General features: G+C 43.9%; 1 protein-coding gene across 5 annotated transcripts in view; it reads left to right on the top strand.

The window, feature by feature from the left end:
• The window catches only part of CNKSR1 (connector enhancer of kinase suppressor of Ras 1), a 153,756-nt gene that overhangs the window by 77,727 nt on the left and 55,000 nt on the right, over nt 1–21,029 (top strand). For all 5 annotated transcript variants that reach the window (XM_068116429.2, XM_068116427.2, XM_068116431.2 and 2 more), the window contains 2 exons: nt 18,710–18,787; nt 20,796–20,875. In XM_068116429.2, coding sequence (XP_067972530.2) covers nt 18,710–18,787; nt 20,796–20,875 — 158 coding nt within the window. The remainder of the gene's footprint in view (nt 1–18,709; nt 18,788–20,795; nt 20,876–21,029) is intronic.

The following is a 21,029-nucleotide window of genomic DNA, read 5'->3' as shown; positions in this document are numbered from 1 at the left end:
TATTGAGGGATGCTCCAGAGAGGGATGCTTCATATTGAGGATCACTCCATATTGAGGGATGCTTCATATTGAGGATCACTCCATATTGAGGATCATTCCATATTGAGGGATGTTCCATATAGAGGGATGCATCATATTGAGGATCATTCCATATTGAGGGATGCTCCATATAGAGGGATGCATCATATTGAGGATCATTCCATATAGAGGGATGCATCATATTGAGGATCATTCCATATTGAGGGATGCTCCATATAGAGGGATGCTTCATATTGAGGATCACTCCATATTGAGGGATGCTCCATATAGAGGGATGCTTAATATTGAGGATCACTCCATATTGAGGATCACTCCATATTGAGGGATGCTTCATATTGAGGATCACTTCATATTGAGGATCACTCCATATTGTGGGATGCTCCGTTTTGGAGGATGCATCATATTGAGGATCACTCCATATTGAGGGATGCTCCGTATTGAGGGATGCTCCATATAGAGGGATGCTTCATATTGAGAGGATCACTCCATATTGAGGGATGCTCCATATTGAAGATCACTCCATATTGAGGGATGCTCCATACAGAGGGATGCTCCATATTGAGGGATGCTCCATATTGAGGGATGCTCCATATTGAGGGATGCTCCAGATAGAGGGATGCTTCATATTGAGGATTATTCCATGTTGAGGGATGCTCCATATAGAGAATGCTTCATATTGAGGTTCACTCCATATTGAGGGATGCTGCGTATTGAGGGATTCTCCATATAGGCGATGCTAAATATTGACGATCACTCAATATTGAGGGATTCTCTGTATTGAGGGATGCTCCACATAGACTATAGAGGATCATTCCATATTGAGGGTTGCTCCATATTGAGGGACGCTCCATATTGAGGATCATTCCATATTGAGGGATGCTCCATATAGAGGGATGCTTCGTATTGAGGATCACTCCGTATTGAGGGATGCTCCGTATTGACAGATACTCCATATTGATGGATATTCCACATTGAGGGATGTTCCCCATTGAGGGATGCTCTGAATTGAGGGTTATTCCACATTGAGGGATGTGCCTCATTGAGGTGATGCTCCTTATTGAGGAATACTCAGTATTGAGGCATACTCTGTATTGAGGGATGTTCCACAATGAGGGATGTTCCACATTGATGGACATTCCACATTGAGGGATATCCACATTGATGGACATCCACATTGACGGACATTCACATTGATGGACATTCACATTGATTTGGCATTCACATTGATGGACTTTCCACATTGAGGAAGATTCCACATTGATGGACATTCGACATTGATGGACATTCCACATTGAGGGATATACACATTGATAGACATTCCAAATTGAGGGATATCCACATTGATGGACATCCACATTGATGGACATTCACATTGATGGACATTCACATTGATTTGGCATTCACATTGATGGATGTTCCACATTGAGGAAAATTCCACATTGATGGACATTCCACATTGATGGACAATCCACATTGATGGACATTCCACATTGAGGAGCATTCCACATTGAGGGACATCCCACATTGATGGACATTCCACATTGAGGGACATCCACATTGGAGAACATTCCACATGAAGGGATATCCACATTGACGGACATTCCACATTGACGGATATTCCACATTGACGGATTTTCCACATTGACGGATATTCCACATTGACGGATATTCCACATTGACGGATATTCCACATTGAGGGATATCCAAATTGACGGACATTCCACATTGACGGATATTCCACATTGAGGGATATCCACATTGACGGACATTCCACATTGACGGACATTCCACATTGACGGATATCCACATTGAGGGATATCCACATTGACGGACATTCCACATTGATGGACATTCCACATTGAGGGATATCCACATTGAGGGATATCCACATTGACGGACATTCCACATTGACGGACATTCCACATTGAGGGATATACACATTGACGGACATTCCACATTGACGGACATTCCACATTGAGGGATATACACATTGACGGACATTCCACATTGACGGACATTCCACATTGAGGGATATCCACATTGATGGACATACCACATTGACGGACATTCCACATTGACGGACATTCCACATTGATGGACATTCCACATTGAGGGATATACACATTGACAGACATTCCAAATTGAGGGATATCCACATTGATGGACATCCACATTGACGGACATTCACATTGATGGACATTCACATTGATTTGGCATTCACATTGATGGACGTTCCACATTGAGGAAGATTCCACATTGATGGACATTCCACATTGAGGAGCATTCCACATTGACGGACATTCCACATTGACGGATATTCCACATTGAGGGATATTCCACTTTGACGGATATTCCACATTGACGGATATTCCACATTGATGGATATTCCACATTGACGGATATTCCACATTGACGGATATTCCACATTGACGGATATTCTACATTGACGGATATTCCACATTGACGGATATTCCACTTTGACGGATATTCCACTTTGACGGATATTCCACTTTGACGGATATTCCACTTTGACGGATATTCCACATTGACGGATATTCCACATTGAGGGATATCCAAATTGACGGACATTCCACATTGAGGGATATTCCACATTGAGGGATATACACATTGACAGACACTCCAAATTGAGGGATATCCACATTGATGGACTTCCACAATGACGGACATTCACATTGATGGACATTCACATTGATTTGGCATTCACATTGATGGACGTTCCACATTGAGGAAGATTCCACATTGATGGACATTCCACATTGATGGACATTCCACATTGAGGGATATACACATTGATAGACATTCCAAATTGAGGGATATCCACATTGATGGACATCCACTTTGATGGACATTCACATTGATGGACATTCACATTGATTTGGCATTCACATTGATGGATGTTCCACATTGAGGAAGATTCCACATTGAAGGACATTCCACATTGATGGACATTCCACATTGATGGACATTCCACATTGAGGAGCATTCCACATTGAGGGACATCCCACATTGATGGACATTCCACATTGAGGGACATCCACATTGGAGAACATTCCACATTGAGGGATATCCACATTGACAGACATTCCACATTGACGGATATTCCACATTGACGGATTTTCCACATTGACGGATATTCCACATTGACCGATATTCCACATTGACGGATATTCCACATTGACGGATATTCCACATTGAGGGATATCCAAATTGGCGGACATTCCACATTGAGGGATATCCACATTGACAGACATTCCACATTGACAGACATTCCACATTGACGGATATTCCACATTGAGGGATATCCACATTGAGGGGCATTCCACATTGACGGACATTCTACATTGACGGATATCCACATTGAGGGATATCCACATTGACTGACATTCCACATTGATGGACATTCCACATTGATGGACATTCCACATTGAGGGACATCCACATTGGAGAACATTCCACATTGAGGGATATCCACATTGACAGACATTCCACATTGACGGATATTCCACATTGACGGATTTTCCACATTGACGGATATTCCACATTGACCGATATTCCACATTGACGGATATTCCACATTGACGGATATTCCACATTGAGGGATATCCAAATTGGCGGACATTCCACATTGAGGGATATCCACATTGACAGACATTCCACATTGACAGACATTCCACATTGACGGATATTCCACATTGAGGGATATCCACATTGAGGGGCATTCCACATTGACGGACATTCTACATTGACGGATATCCACATTGAGGGATATCCACATTGACTGACATTCCACATTGATGGACATTCCACATTGATGGACATTCCACATTGAGGGATATCCACATTGACGGACATTCCACATTGACGGACATTCCACATTGAGGGATATACACATTGATGGACATTCCACATTGACGGACATTCCACATTGAGAGATATCCACATTGATGGACATACCACATTGATGGACATTCCACATTGACGGACATTCCACATTGATGGACATTCCACATTGAGGGATATACACATTGACAGACATTCCAAATTGAGGGATATCCACATTGATGGACATCCACATTGACGGACATTCACATTGATGGACATTCACATTGATTTGGCATTCACATTGATGGACGTTCCACATTGAGGAAGATTCCACATTGATGGACATTCCACATTGAGGAGCATTCCACATTGAGGGACATCCCACATTGACGGACATTCCACATTGAGGGACGTCCACATTGGAGAACATTCCACATTAAGGGATATCCACATTGACGGACATTCCACATTGACGGATATTCCACATTGACGGATATTCCACATTGACGGATATTCCGCATTGATGGATATTCCACATTGAGGGATATTCCACTTTGACGGATATTCCACATTGACGGATATTCCACATTGACGGATATTCCACATTGACGGATATTCCACATTGACGGATATTCCACATTGACGGATATTCCACTTTGTCCGGATATTCCACTTTGACGGATATTCCACATTGACGGATATTCCACATTGAGGGATATCCAAATTGACGGACATTCCACATTGAGGGATATCCACATTGACAGACATTCCACATTGACGGACATTCCACATTGACGGATATTCCACATTGAGGGATATCCACATTGACGGACATTCCACATTGACGGACATTCCACATTGACGGACATTCCACATTGAGGGATATCCACATTGACGGACATTCCACATTGACGGACATTCCACATTGATGGACATTCCACATTGATGGACATTCCACATTGATGGACATTCCACATTGAGGGATATCCACATTGAGGGATATCCATCCACATTGACGGACATTCCACATTGAGGGATATACACATTGACGGACATTCCACATTGACGGACATTCCACATTGAGGGATTCCACATTGACGGACAATCCACATTGACGGACATTCCACATTGATGGACATTCCAAATTGAGGGATATCCACATTGATGGACATCCACATTGACGGACATTCACATTGATGGACATTCACATTGATTTGGCATTCACATTGATGGACGTTCCACATTGAGGAAGATTCCACATTGATGGACATTCCACATTGATGGACATTCCACATTGAGGGATATACACATTGACAGACATTCCAAATTGAGGGATATCCACATTGATGGACAGCCACATTGATGGACATTCACATTGATGGACATTCACATTGATTTGGCATTCACATTGATGGACGTTCCACATTGAGGAAGATTCCACATTGATGGACATTCCACATTGATGGACATTTCACATTGGGGAGCATTCCACATTGAGGGATATCCACATTGATGGACATCCACATTGACGGACATTCACATTGATTTGGCATTCACATTGATGGACGTTCCACATTGAGGAAGATACAACATTGATGGACATTCCACATTGATGGACATTCCACATTGATGGACATTCCACATTGAGGAGCATTCCACATTGAGGGACATCCCACATTGACGGACATTCCACATTGAGGGACATCCCACATTGACGGACATTCCACATTGAGGGATATCCACATTGACGGACATTCCACATTGAGGGATATCAAAATTGACGGACATTCCACATTGAGGGTTTATCCAAATTGATGGACATTACACATTGAGGGACATTCCACATTGACGGACATTCCACATTGAAGGATATCCACATTGACGGACATTCCACATTGACGGACATTCCACATTGACGGACATTGCACATTGACGGATATTCCACATTGACGGATATTCCACCTTGAGGGATATCCACATTGACGGACATTCCACCTTGAGGGATATCCAAATTGACGGATATTCCACATTGAGGGATATCCAAATTGATAGACATTCCAAATTGAGGGATATCCACATTGATGGACATCCACATTGATGGACATTCACATTGATGGACATTCACATTGATTTGGCATTCACATTGATGGATGTTCCACATTGAGGAAGATTCCACATTGATGGACATTCCACATTGATGGACATTCCACATTGATGGACATTCCACATTGAGGAGCATTCCACATTGAGGGACATCCCACATTGATGGACATTCCACATTGAGGGACATCCACATTGGAGAACATTCCACATTAAGGGATATCCACATTGACGGACATTCCACATTGACGGATATTCCACATTGACGGATATTCCACATTGACGGATATTCCACATTGACGGATATTCCACATTGACGGATATTCAAATTGACGGACATTCCACATTGAGGGATATCCACATTGACAGACATTCCACATTGACAGACATTCCACATTGACGGATATTCCACATTGAGGGATATCCACATTGACGGACATTCCACATTGACGGATATCCACATTGAGGGATATCCACATTGACTGACATTCCACATTGATGGACATTCCACATTGATGGACATTCCACATTGAGGGATATCCACATTGAGGGATATCCACATTGACGGACATTCCACATTGACGGACATTCCACATTGAGGGATATACACTTTGATGGACATTCCACATTGACGGACATTCCACATTGAGGGATATCCACATTGATGGACATACCACATTGACGGACATGCCACATTGACGGACATTCCACATTGATGGACATTCCACATTGAGGGATATACACATTGACAGACATTCCAAATTGAGGGATATCCACATTGATGGACATCCACATTGACGGACATTCACATTGATGGACATTCACATTGATTTGGCATTCACATTGATGGACGTTCCACATTGAGGAAGATTCCACATTGATGGACATTCCACATTGAGGAGCATTCCACATTGAGGGACATCCCACATTGACGGACATTCCACATTGAGGGACATCCACATTGGAGAACATTCCACATTAAGGGATATCCACATTGACGGACATTCCACATTGACGGATATTCCACATTGACGGATATTCCGCATTGATGGATATTCCACATTGAGGGATATTCCACTTTGACGGATATTCCACATTGACGGATATTCCACATTGACGGATATTCCACATTGACGGATATTCCACATTGACGGATATTCCACATTGACGGATATTCCACTTTGACGGATATTCCACTTTGACGGATATTCCACATTGACGGATATTCCACATTGAGGGATATCCAAATTGACGGACATTCCACATTGAGGGATATCCACATTGACAGACATTCCACATTGACGGACATTCCACATTGACGGATATTCCACATTGAGGGATATCCACATTGACGGACATTCCACATTGACGGACATTCCACATTGACGGATATTCCACATTGAGGGATATCCAAATTGACGGACATTCCACATTGAGGGATATCCACATTGACAGACATTCCACATTGACGGACATTCCACATTGATGGACATTCCACATTGATGGACCTTCCACATTGATGGACATTCCACATTGAGGGATATCCACATTGAGGGATATCCATCCACATTGACGGACATTCCACATTGACGGACATTCCACATTGAGGGATATACACATTGACGGATATTCCACATTGATGGACATTCCACATTGAGGGATTCCACATTGACGGACATTCCACATTGACGGACATTCCACATTGATGGACATTCCAAATTGAGGGATATCCACATTGATGGACATCCACATTGACGGACATTCACATTGATGGACATTCACATTGATTTGGCATTCACATTGATGGACGTTCCACATTGAGGAAGATTCCACATTGATGGACATTCCACATTGATGGACATTCCACATTGAGGGATATACACATTGACAGACATTCCAAATTGAGGGATATCCACATTGATGGACAGCCACATTGATGGACATTCACATTGATGGACATTCACATTGATTTGGCATTCACATTGATGGACGTTCCACATTGAGGAAGATTCCACATTGATGGACATTCCACATTGATGGACATTTCACATTGAGGAGCATTCCACATTGAGGGATATCCACATTGATGGACATCCACATTGACGGACATTCACATTGATGGACATTCACATTGATTTGGCATTCACATTGATGGACGTTCCACATTGAGGAAGATACAACATTGATGGACATTCCACATTGATGGACATTCCACATTGAGGAGCATTCCACATTGAGGGACATCCCACATTGACGGACATTCCACATTGAGGGACATCCCACATTGACGGACATTCCACATTGAGGGATATCCACATTGACGGACATTCCACATTGAGGGATATCAAAATTGACGGACATTCCACATTGAGGGTTTATCCAAATTGATGGACATTACACATTGAGGGACATTCCACATTGACGGACATTCCACATTGAGGGATATCCACATTGATGGACATTCCACATTGACGGACATTCCACATTGACAGACATTCCACATTGACGGACATTCCACATTGACGGACATTCCACATTGAGGGACATTCCACATTGACGGATATTCCACATTGAGGGATATCCACATTGACGGATATTCCACATTGATGGATATTCCACATTGAGGGATATCCAAATTGACGGACATTCCACATTGAGGGATATTCCACATTGAGGGATATACACATTGACAGACACTCCAAATTGAGGGATATCCACATTGATGGACATCCACATTGAAGGACATTCACATTGATGGACATTCACATTGATTTGGCATTCACATTGATGGACGTTCCACATTGAGGAAGATTCCACATTGATGGACATTCCACATTGATGGACATTCCACATTGAAGGATATACACATTGATAGACATTCCAAATTGAGGGATATCCACATTGATGGACATCCACTTTGATGGACATTCACATTGATGGACATTCACATTGATTTGGCATTCACATTGATGGATGTTCCACATTGAGGAAGATTCCACATTGAAGGACATTCCACATTGATGGACATTCCACATTGATGGACATTCCACATTGAGGAGCATGCCACATTGAGGGACATCCCACATTGATGGACATTCCACATTGAGGGACATCCACATTGGAGAACATTCCACATTAAGGGATATCCACATTGACGGACATTCCACATTGACGGATATTCCACATTGACGGATTTTCCACATTGACGGATATTCCACATTGACGGATATTCCACATTGACGGATATTCCACATTGACGGATATTCCACATTGACGGATATTCCACATTGAGGGATATCCAAATTGACGGACATTCCACATTGAGGGATATCCACATTGACAGACATTCCACATTGACAGACATTCCACATTGACGGATATTCCACATTGAGGGATATCCACATTGACGGGCATTCCACATTGACGGACATTCCACATTGACGGATATCCACATTGAGGGATATCCACATTGACTGACATTCCACATTGATGGACATTCCACATTGAGGGATATCCACATTGAGGGATATCCACATTGACTGACATTCCACATTGACGGACATTCCACATTGAGGGATATACACATTGATGGATATTCCACATTGACGGACATTCCACATTGAGAGATATCCACATTGATGGACATACCACATTGACGGACATTCCACATTGACGGACATTCCACATTGACGGACATTCCACAGTGATGGACATTCCACATTGAGGGATATACACATTGACAGACATTCCAAATTGAGGGATATCCACATTGATGGACATCCACATTGACGGACATTCACATTGATGGACATTCACATTGATTTGGCATTCACATTGATGGACGTTCCACATTGAGGAAGATTCCACATTGATGGACATTCCACATTGAGGAGCATTCCACATTGAGGGACATCCCACATTGACGGACATTCCACATTGAGGGACGTCCACATTGGAGAACATTCCACATTAAGGGATATCCACATTGACGGACATTCCACATTGACGGATATTCCACATTGATGGATATTCCACATTGACGGATATTCCGCATTGATGGATATTCCACATTGAGGGATATTCCACTTTGACGGATATTCCACATTGACGGATATTCCACATTGACGGATATTCCACATTGACGGATATTCCACATTGACGGATATTCCACTTTGTCCGGATATTCCACTTTGACGGATATTCCACATTGACGGATATTCCACATTGAGGGATATCCAAATTGACGGACATTCCACATTGAGGGATATCCACATTGACAGACATTCCACATTGACGGACATTCCACATTGACGGATATTCCACATTGAGGGATATCCACATTGACGGACATTCCACATTGACGGACATTCCACATTGACGGACATTCCACATTGAGGGATATCCACATTGACGGACATTCCACATTGAGGGATATCCACATTGACAGACATTCCACATTGACGGACATTCCACATTGACGGATATTCCACATTGAGGGATATCCACATTGACAGACATTCCACATTGATGGACATTCCACATTGACGGATATTCCACATTGAGGGATATCCACATTGACGGACATTCCACATTGACGGACATTCCACATTGACGGATATTCCACATTGAGGGATATCCAAATTGACGGACATTCCACATTGAGGGATATCCACATTGACAGACATTCCACATTGACGGACATTCCACATTGATGGACATTCCACATTGATGGACATTCCACATTGATGGACATTCCACATTGAGGGATATCCACATTGAGGGATATCCATCCACATTGACGGACATTCCACATTGACGGACATTCCACATTGAGGGATATACACATTGACGGATATTCCACATTGATGGACATTCCACATTGAGGGATTCCACATTGACGGACATTGCACATTGACGGACATTCCACATTGATGGACATTCCAAATTGAGGGATATCCACATTGATGGACATCCACATTGACGGACATTCACATTGATGGACATTCACATTGATTTGGCATTCACATTGATGGACGTTCCACATTGAGGAAGATTCCACATTGATGGACATTCCACATTGATGGACATTCCACATTGAGGGATATACACATTGACAGACATTCCAAATTGAGGGATATCCACATTGATGGACAGCCACATTGATGGACATTCACATTGATGGACATTCACATTGATTTGGCATTCACATTGATGGACGTTCCACATTGAGGAAGATTCCACATTGATGGACATTCCACATTGATGGACATTTCACATTGAGGAGCATTCCACATTGAGGGATATCCACATTGATGGACATCCACATTGACGGACATTCACATTGATGGACATTCACATTGATTTGGCATTCACATTGATGGACGTTCCACATTGAGGAAGATACAACATTGATGGACATTCCACATTGATGGACATTCCACATTGAGGAGCATTCCACATTGAGGGACATCCCACATTGACGGACATTCCACATTGAGGGACATCCCACATTGACGGACATTCCACATTGAGGGATATCCACATTGACGGACATTCCACATTGAGGGATATCAAAATTGACGGACATTCCACATTGAGGGTTTATCCAAATTGATGGACATTACACATTGAGGGACATTCCACATTGACGGACATTCCACATTGAGGGATATCCACATTGATGGACATTCCACATTGACGGACATTCCACATTGACAGACATTCCACATTGACGGACATTCCACATTGACGGACATTCCACATTGAGGGACATTCCACATTGACGGATATTCCACATTGAGGGATATCCACATTGACGGATATTCCACATTGACGGATATTCCACATTGAGGGATATCCAAATTGACGGACATTCCACATTGAGGGATATTCCACATTGAGGGATATACACATTGACAGACACTCCAAATTGAGGGATATCCACATTGATGGACATCCACATTGACGGACATTCACATTGATGGACATTCACATTGATTTGGCATTCACATTGATGGACGTTCCACATTGAGGAAGATTCCACATTGATGGACATTCCACATTGATGGACATTCCACATTGAAGGATATACACATTGATAGACATTCCAAATTGAGGGATATCCACATTGATGGACATCCACTTTGATGGACATTCACATTGATGGACATTCACATTGATTTGGCATTCACATTGATGGATGTTCCACATTGAGGAAGATTCCACATTGAAGGACATTCCACATTGATGGACATTCCACATTGATGGACATTCCACATTGAGGAGCATGCCACATTGAGGGACATCCCACATTGATGGACATTCCACATTGAGGGACATCCACATTGGAGAACATTCCACATTAAGGGATATCCACATTGACGGACATTCCACATTGACGGATATTCCACATTGACGGATTTTCCACATTGACGGATATTCCACATTGACGGATATTCCACATTGACGGATATTCCACATTGACGGATATTCCACATTGACGGATATTCCACATTGAGGGATATCCAAATTGACGGACATTCCACATTGAGGGATATCCACATTGACAGACATTCCACATTGACAGACATTCCACATTGACGGATATTCCACATTGAGGGATATCCACATTGACGGGCATTCCACATTGACGGACATTCCACATTGACGGATATCCACATTGAGGGATATCCACATTGACTGACATTCCACATTGATGGACATTCCACATTGAGGGATATCCACATTGAGGGATATCCACATTGACGGACATTCCACATTGACGGACATTCCACATTGAGGGATATACACATTGATGGATATTCCACATTGACGGACATTCCACATTGAGAGATATCCACATTGATGGACATACCACATTGACGGACATTCCACATTGACGGACATTCCACATTGACGGACATTCCACAGTGATGGACATTCCACATTGAGGGATATACACATTGACAGACATTCCAAATTGAGGGATATCCACATTGATGGACATCCACATTGACGGACATTCACATTGATGGACATTCACATTGATTTGGCATTCACATTGATGGACGTTCCACATTGAGGAAGATTCCACATTGATGGACATTCCACATTGAGGAGCATTCCACATTGAGGGACATCCCACATTGACGGACATTCCACATTGAGGGACGTCCACATTGGAGAACATTCCACATTAAGGGATATCCACATTGACGGACATTCCACATTGACGGATATTCCACATTGATGGATATTCCACATTGACGGATATTCCGCATTGATGGATATTCCACATTGAGGGATATTCCACTTTGACGGATATTCCACATTGACGGATATTCCACATTGACGGATATTCCACATTGACGGATATTCCACATTGACGGATATTCCACTTTGTCCGGATATTCCACTTTGACGGATATTCCACATTGACGGATATTCCACATTGAGGGATATCCAAATTGACGGACATTCCACATTGAGGGATATCCACATTGACAGACATTCCACATTGACGGACATTCCACATTGACGGATATTCCACATTGAGGGATATCCACATTGACGGACATTCCACATTGACGGACATTCCACATTGACGGACATTCCACATTGAGGGATATCCACATTGACGGACATTCCACATTGACGGACATTCCACATTGATGGACATTCCACATTGATGGACATTCCACATTGATGGACATTCCACATTGAGGGATATCCACATTGAGGGATATCCATCCACATTGACGGACATTCCACATTGAGGGATATACACATTGACGGACATTCCACATTGACGGACATTCCACATTGAGGGATTCCACATTGACGGACAATCCACATTGACGGACATTCCACATTGATGGACATTCCAAATTGAGGTTTATCCACATTGATGGACATCCACATTGACGGACATTCACATTGATGGACATTCACATTGATTTGGCATTCACATTGATGGACGTTCCACATTGAGGAAGATTCCACATTGATGGACATTCCACATTGATGGACATTCCACATTGAGGGATATACACATTGACAGACATTCCAAATTGAGGGATATCCACATTGATGGACAGCCACATTGATGGATATTCACATTGATGGACATTCACATTGATTTGGCATTCACATTGATGGACGTTCCACATTGAGGAAGATTCCACATTGATGGACATTCCACATTGATGGACATTTCACATTGGGGAGCATTCCACATTGAGGGATATACACATTGATGGACATCCACATTGACGGACATTCACATTGATGGACATTCACATTGATTTGGCATTCACATTGATGGACGTTCCACATTGAGGAAGATACAACATTGATGGACATTCCACATTGATGGACATTCCACATTGATGGACATTCCACATTGAGGAGCATTCCACATTGAGGGACATCCCACATTGACGGACATTCCACATTGAGGGACATCCCACATTGACGGACATTCCACATTGAGGGATATCCACATTGACGGACATTCCACATTGAGGGATATCAAAATTGACGGACATTCCACATTGAGGGTTTATCCAAATTGATGGACATTACACATTGAGGGACATTCCACATTGACGGACATTCCACATTGAAGGATATCCACATTGACGGACATTCCACATTGACGGACATTCCACATTGACGGACATTGCACATTGACGGATATTCCACATTGACGGATATTCCACCTTGAGGGATATCCACATTGACGGACATTCCACCTTGAGGGATATCCAAATTGACGGATATTCCACATTGAGGGATATCCAAATTGATAGACATTCCAAATTGAGGGTTATCCACATTGATGGACATCCACATTGATGGACATTCACATTGATGGACATTCACATTGATTTGGCATTCACATTGATGGATGTTCCACATTGAGGAAGATTCCACATTGATGGACATTCCACATTGATGGACATTCCACATTGATGGACATTCCACATTGAGGAGCATTCCACATTGAGGGACATCCCACATTGATGGACATTCCACATTGAGGGACATCCACATTGGAGAACATTCCACATTAAGGGATATCCACATTGACGGACATTCCACATTGACGGATATTCCACATTGACGGATATTCCACATTGACGGATATTCCACATTGACGGATATTCCACATTGACGGATATTCCACATTGAGGGATATCCAAATTGACGGACATTCCACATTGAGGGATATCCACATTGACAGACATTCCACATTGACAGACATTCCACATTGACGGATATTCCACATTGAGGGATATCCACATTGACGGACATTCCACATTGACGGACATTCCACATTGACGGATATCCACATTGAGGGATGTCCACATTGACTGACATTCCACATTGATGGACATTCCACATTGAGGGATATCCACATTGAGGGATATCCACATTGACGGACATTCCACATTGACGGACATTCCACATTGAGGGATATACACATTGATGGACATTCCACATTGACGGACATTCCACATTGAGGGATATCCACATTGATAGACATACCACATTGACGGACATGCCACATTGACGGACATTCCACATTGATGGACATTCCACATTGAGGGATATACACATTGACAGACATTCCAAATTGAGGGATATCCACATTGATGGACATCCACATTGACGGACATTCACATTGATGGACATTCACATTGATTTGGCATTCACATTGATGGACGTTCCACATTGAGGAAGATTCCACATTGATGGACATTCCACATTGAGGAGCATTCCACATTGAGGAACATCCCACATTGACGGACATTCCACATTGAGGGACATCCACATTGGAGAACATTCCACATTAAGGGATATCCACATTGACGGACATTCCACATTGACGGATATTCCACATTGACGGATATTCCACATTGACGGATATTCCGCATTGATGGATATTCCACATTGAGGGATATTCCACTTTGACGGATATTCCACATTGACGGATATTCCACATTGACGGATATTCCACATTGACGGATATTCCACATTGACGGATATTCCACATTGATGGATATTCCACAACTGACGGATATTCCACTTTGACGGATATTCCACTTTGACGGATATTCCACATTGACGGATATTCCACATTGAGGGATATCCAAATTGACGGACATTCCACATTGAGGGATATCCACATTGACAGACATTCCACATTGACGGACATTCCACATTGACGGATATTCCACATTGAGGGATATCCACATTGACGGACATTCCACATTGACGGACATTCCACATTGACGGACATTCCACATTGAGGGATATCCACATTGACGGACATTCCACATTGACGGACATTCCACATTGATGGACATTCCACATTGATGGACATTCCACATTGAGGGATATCCACATTGAGGGATATCCATCCACATTGACGGACATTCCACATTGACGGACATTCCACATTGAGGGATATACACATTGACGGATATTCCACATTGACGGACATTCCACATTGAGGGATTCCACATTGACGGACATTCCACATTGACGGACATTCCACATTGATGGACATTCCAAATTGAGGGATATCCACATTGATGGACATCCACATTGACGGACATTCACATTGATGGACATTCACATTGATGGACGTTCCACATTGAGGAACATTCCACATTGATGGACATTCCACATTGATGGACATTCCACATTGAGGGATATACACATTGACAGACATTCCAAATTGAGGGATATCCACATTGATGGACAGCCACATTGATGGACATTCACATTGATGGACATTCACATTGATTTGGCATTCACATTGATGGACGTTCCACATTGAGGAAGATTCCACATTGATGGACATTCCACATTGATGGACATTTCACATTGAGGAGCATTCCACATTGAGGGATATCCACATTGATGGACATCCACATTGACGGACATTCACATTGATGGACATTCACATTGATTTGGCATTCACATTGATGGACGTTCCACATTGAGGAAGATACAACATTGATGGACATTCCACATTGATGGACATTCCACATTGAGGGACATCCCACATTGACGGACATTCCACATTGAGGGACATCCCACATTGACGGACATTCCACATTGGGGGATATCCACATTGACGGACATTCCACATTGAGGGATATCAAAATTGACGGACATTCCACATTGAGGGTTTATCCAAATTGATGGACATTACACATTGAGGGACATTCCACATTGACGGACATTCCACATTGAGGGATATCCACATTGATGGACATTCCACATTGACGGACATTCCACATTGACGGACAATCCACATTGACGGACATTCCACATTGACGGACATTCCACATTGAGGGACATTCCACATTGAGGGACATTCCACATTGACGGATATTCCACATTGAGGGATATCCACATTGACGGATATTCCACATTGAGGGATATCCACATTGACAGACACTCTACATCTAGAGAGACTTCAGTCAAGTGTTTTTTCTGCTCCATGAACAATTGAAACCTCATTCCCTTTTAAGCATTTTTATCTTAACAGTCACTTAAAGTGGAGCATTTTCAATTATGCTCCAGGTGTTTCACAGGTATGGTGATCCATCAATATGTGTGCCATCCCTCGGATGGACGTTAAACGGGCATCTCGTCTGCTGGCATTAGATGGTGGACGTTAAAGATCCCACTGTGTCCTTCGTGGAGAGCAGGCGAGTTATCTCCGGCACCATGAACAACTTACAAATTCCTACCATAACCGAATTCGTGAAATGTCATTCGTGAATTCGTCAACCTTTTTGGTCTTTTAATTACGTACCTTTCTTAATTAATTACGTACGATTGAAATGTGCCGTTTAAATCTTTAGACTGCTGAGACCTCTTCGACCATTGAAGATCCTTTAAGACCCCTAAGATCATTAAGACCACTTAAGACCCAGAGGATCCAAAAATCCCCAAGGACCCAAAAGACCCATTAGATCCACAAGTCCTCAAGCACCCCAAAGACCCAAAAGTCCATGAGGACCCAAAAGACCCCAAAGACTCAGAAGATCCAAAAGTCCCTGAGCACCCAAACGACCCAAAGACTCTGATGACCCAAAAGTCCATGAGGACCCAAAATACCCCAAAGACTCAGAAGATCCAAAAGTCCCGGACCACCCAAAATATCCAAAAGACCCAGATGACCCAAAAGACCCAAAGGACCTAAAAGACCCACTGAGCAGGCAGGTATGAAAATTTGAATTTTGTTTGTGAATTTGAAACAAGACCAATGAAAATTTGGTACAGGGGACCAACGGGCCTCCTAGTTTTACAAAAGGACCATTGATGCTGACAGACGTTCCCTCCATTTTTTAACATCCATCCGAGGGATTACACACACATTGGTGAATCGTCCTGCCTGCGAAACACCAGGGTGGCAGTTTATAGCTGGGTCGGGATTCTAACCCAGGCTACACGACTTTGAGGAGAATGCGCAGGTATCTGACAGCCTCCAAAAGCACCACTCAGGTGTGTTGTGAAGAATTGTAACATAGTGTACCAACTAGTACCAGCTGGAGTTTGATTTCAGATATCCAGGTGGGTTAACAGAGTGTGACTTTGATAGGGAGGTAAATACTGTGTGCACCTGATTACAAGTGTAGTTCAGCTTCCCTTATTACCTGTTAAATATTGATCGCACTTTATAACGAATATGTATTTTTATCCACAGGACTGTCTCGACCTCGATCCATGCCTGAGGGATTGATCACTTATTCCAGATGGACTGTCTCGCTCGATTCCAAAAAAGGTAATAAATAATTTTCATATCAGGATCCGGATTCGGACCTGAACCAAAATCGAATCGGCTTGTTCTTGTCACTTTCCCAACTCATCCGCCAAGTTTTGTTAAAACTCTTCCACAACTTTTTGAGATATCCTGCTCACAGACAGACAGACAGACAGACAGACAGACAGACAGACAGACAGCAGGGGTGAAGAAATAACCTCCCGTCCACCTTAGGTGGCAGAGGTAATGAATGAATAAATTAATGAATGAATGTTACATTTCTGCATCAACTGTTGTGTTAATGTGAATAATTTCCTGCTCGATCTCCTTACTGAATTAAATAATCGTTTGACCATATACAGTGTATGACGTCATTGGTGTCAGTCATACCAACAAGGAAGAAACTCAACTTAAATTCAGCTTCAAAACCTTGTACGTTCTCATTTGTTTGTACAAGTTTTTTTTAACGTGAAATGTCAATACTGTATATACTTTTCGTTTGAAGGGGAGGTGGGGGAGTGGTGGGGGTTGTCTGGGTGGATAAGGGGGATGGTGGGGGTTGCCTGGGTAGATAAGGGGGATGGTGGGGGAGTGGTGGGGGTTGTCTGAGTGGATAAGGGGGATGGTGGGGGTTGTATGGGTGGATAAGGGGGACGGTGGGGGGAGTGGTGGGGGTTGTCTGGGTGGATAAGGGGTATGGTGGGGGAGTGGTGGGGGTTGTCTGGGTGGATAAGGGGGACGGTGGGGGGGAGTGGTGGGGGTTGTCTGGGTGGATAAGGGGTATGGTGGGGGAGTGGTGGGGGTTGTCTGGGTGGATAAGGGGGACGGTGGGGGGAGTGGTGGGGGTTGTCTGGGTGGATAAGGGGGATGGTGGGGGAGTGGTGGGGGTTGTCTGGGTGGATAAGGGGGACGGTGGGGGGAGTGGTGGGGGTTGTCTGCGTGGATAAGGGGGATGGTGGGGGAGTGGTGGGGGTTGTCTGAGTGGATAAGGGGGATGGTGGGAGAGTGGTGGGGGTTTTTTGGGTGGATAATGGGGATGGTGGGGGGAGTGGTGGGGGTTGGCTGGGTGGATAAGGGGGGATGGTGGGGGGAGTGGTGGGGGTTGTTTGGGTGGATAAAGGGGATGGTGGGGGGAGTGGTGGGCATTGTCTGGGTGGATAAGGGGGATGGTGGGGGAGTGGTGGGGGTTGTCTGAGTGGATAAGGGGGATGGTGGGAGAGTGGTGGGGGTTGTCTGAGTGGATAAGGGGGGTGGTGGGCGTTGTTTGGGGGGATGGTGGGGGGGGGTTGGGGGAGTGGTGGGGGTTGTAAGGATGGATAGGGGGGGATGGTGGGGGAGTGGTGGGGATTGTTTGGGTGGATAAGGGGGATGGTGGGGGAGTGGTGGGGGTTTTTTGGGTGGATAATGGGGGTGGTGGGGGTTGTCTGGGTGGATAAGGGGGGATGGTGGGGGAGTGGTGGGGGTTGTCTGGGTGGATAAGGGGGATGGTGGGGGAGTGGTGGGGTTGTCTGAGTGGATAAGGGGGATGGTGGGGGTTGTTTGGGGGGAGTGGTGGGGGTTGGGGGAGTGGTGGGGGTTGTAAGGATGGATAGGGGGGGATGGTGGGGGTTGTTAGGGTGGATAGGAGGGAGGGGATGAGGTGGGGGTTGTAAGGATGGATAGTGAGGGATTTTGGGGGGTGGGGAGTGGTGGGAGTTGTAAGGATGGTTCGGGAGGGATGGTGGGGGGGGGGGGGAGTGGTGGGGGTTGTAAGGATGGATCGGGAGGGATGGTGGGGGGCAGTAGTGGGGGTTGTAAGGATGGATCGTGTCGTGAGGGATGGTGGGGGGGAGTGGTGGGGGTTGTAAGGATGGATCGGGAGGGATGGTGGGGGGGGGAGTGGTGGGGGTTGTCAGGTGTATGGGGGGGGGGGCTGAGGTGTGGGTCAGACTGAACCCAAGTCTCTTTGTAAACTTCCACGCATAAAAAAAAAAAAAAAATGATTGTCGTCATCGTCATCCATGATGACACTTTGTTCTTGTACCTACAGGTTCCCCAGATTTGCTGCCAGTTTTTGATGATGAAGATCTTCCCGCTCCATCCCCTTTGACTTGCATGGAGGATGTGCAGGTACGAATCCTGCTCTTTTTCTCGTGCTTTGGGTGCATTTTGGGATGAATGACCTTTTTGTGTGCTCCTTGTATCACACGAGCCTATTCATTTCCCGGGCCTTATCATCCTCCATCAAGTGTGAGTGTGTATTACATTTAGAGAATCCAGAAAT

The sequence above is a fragment of the Myxine glutinosa genome, chromosome 5 (genome assembly GCF_964187855.1).
Source record: "Myxine glutinosa chromosome 5, kmMyxGlut1.1, whole genome shotgun sequence".
In the NCBI taxonomy this organism is placed as follows: Eukaryota; Metazoa; Chordata; class Myxini; order Myxiniformes; family Myxinidae; genus Myxine; species Myxine glutinosa.
The sequence above is the reverse complement of the archived record's forward strand: the minus strand, read 5'-3'. Positions and strand labels throughout refer to the sequence as shown.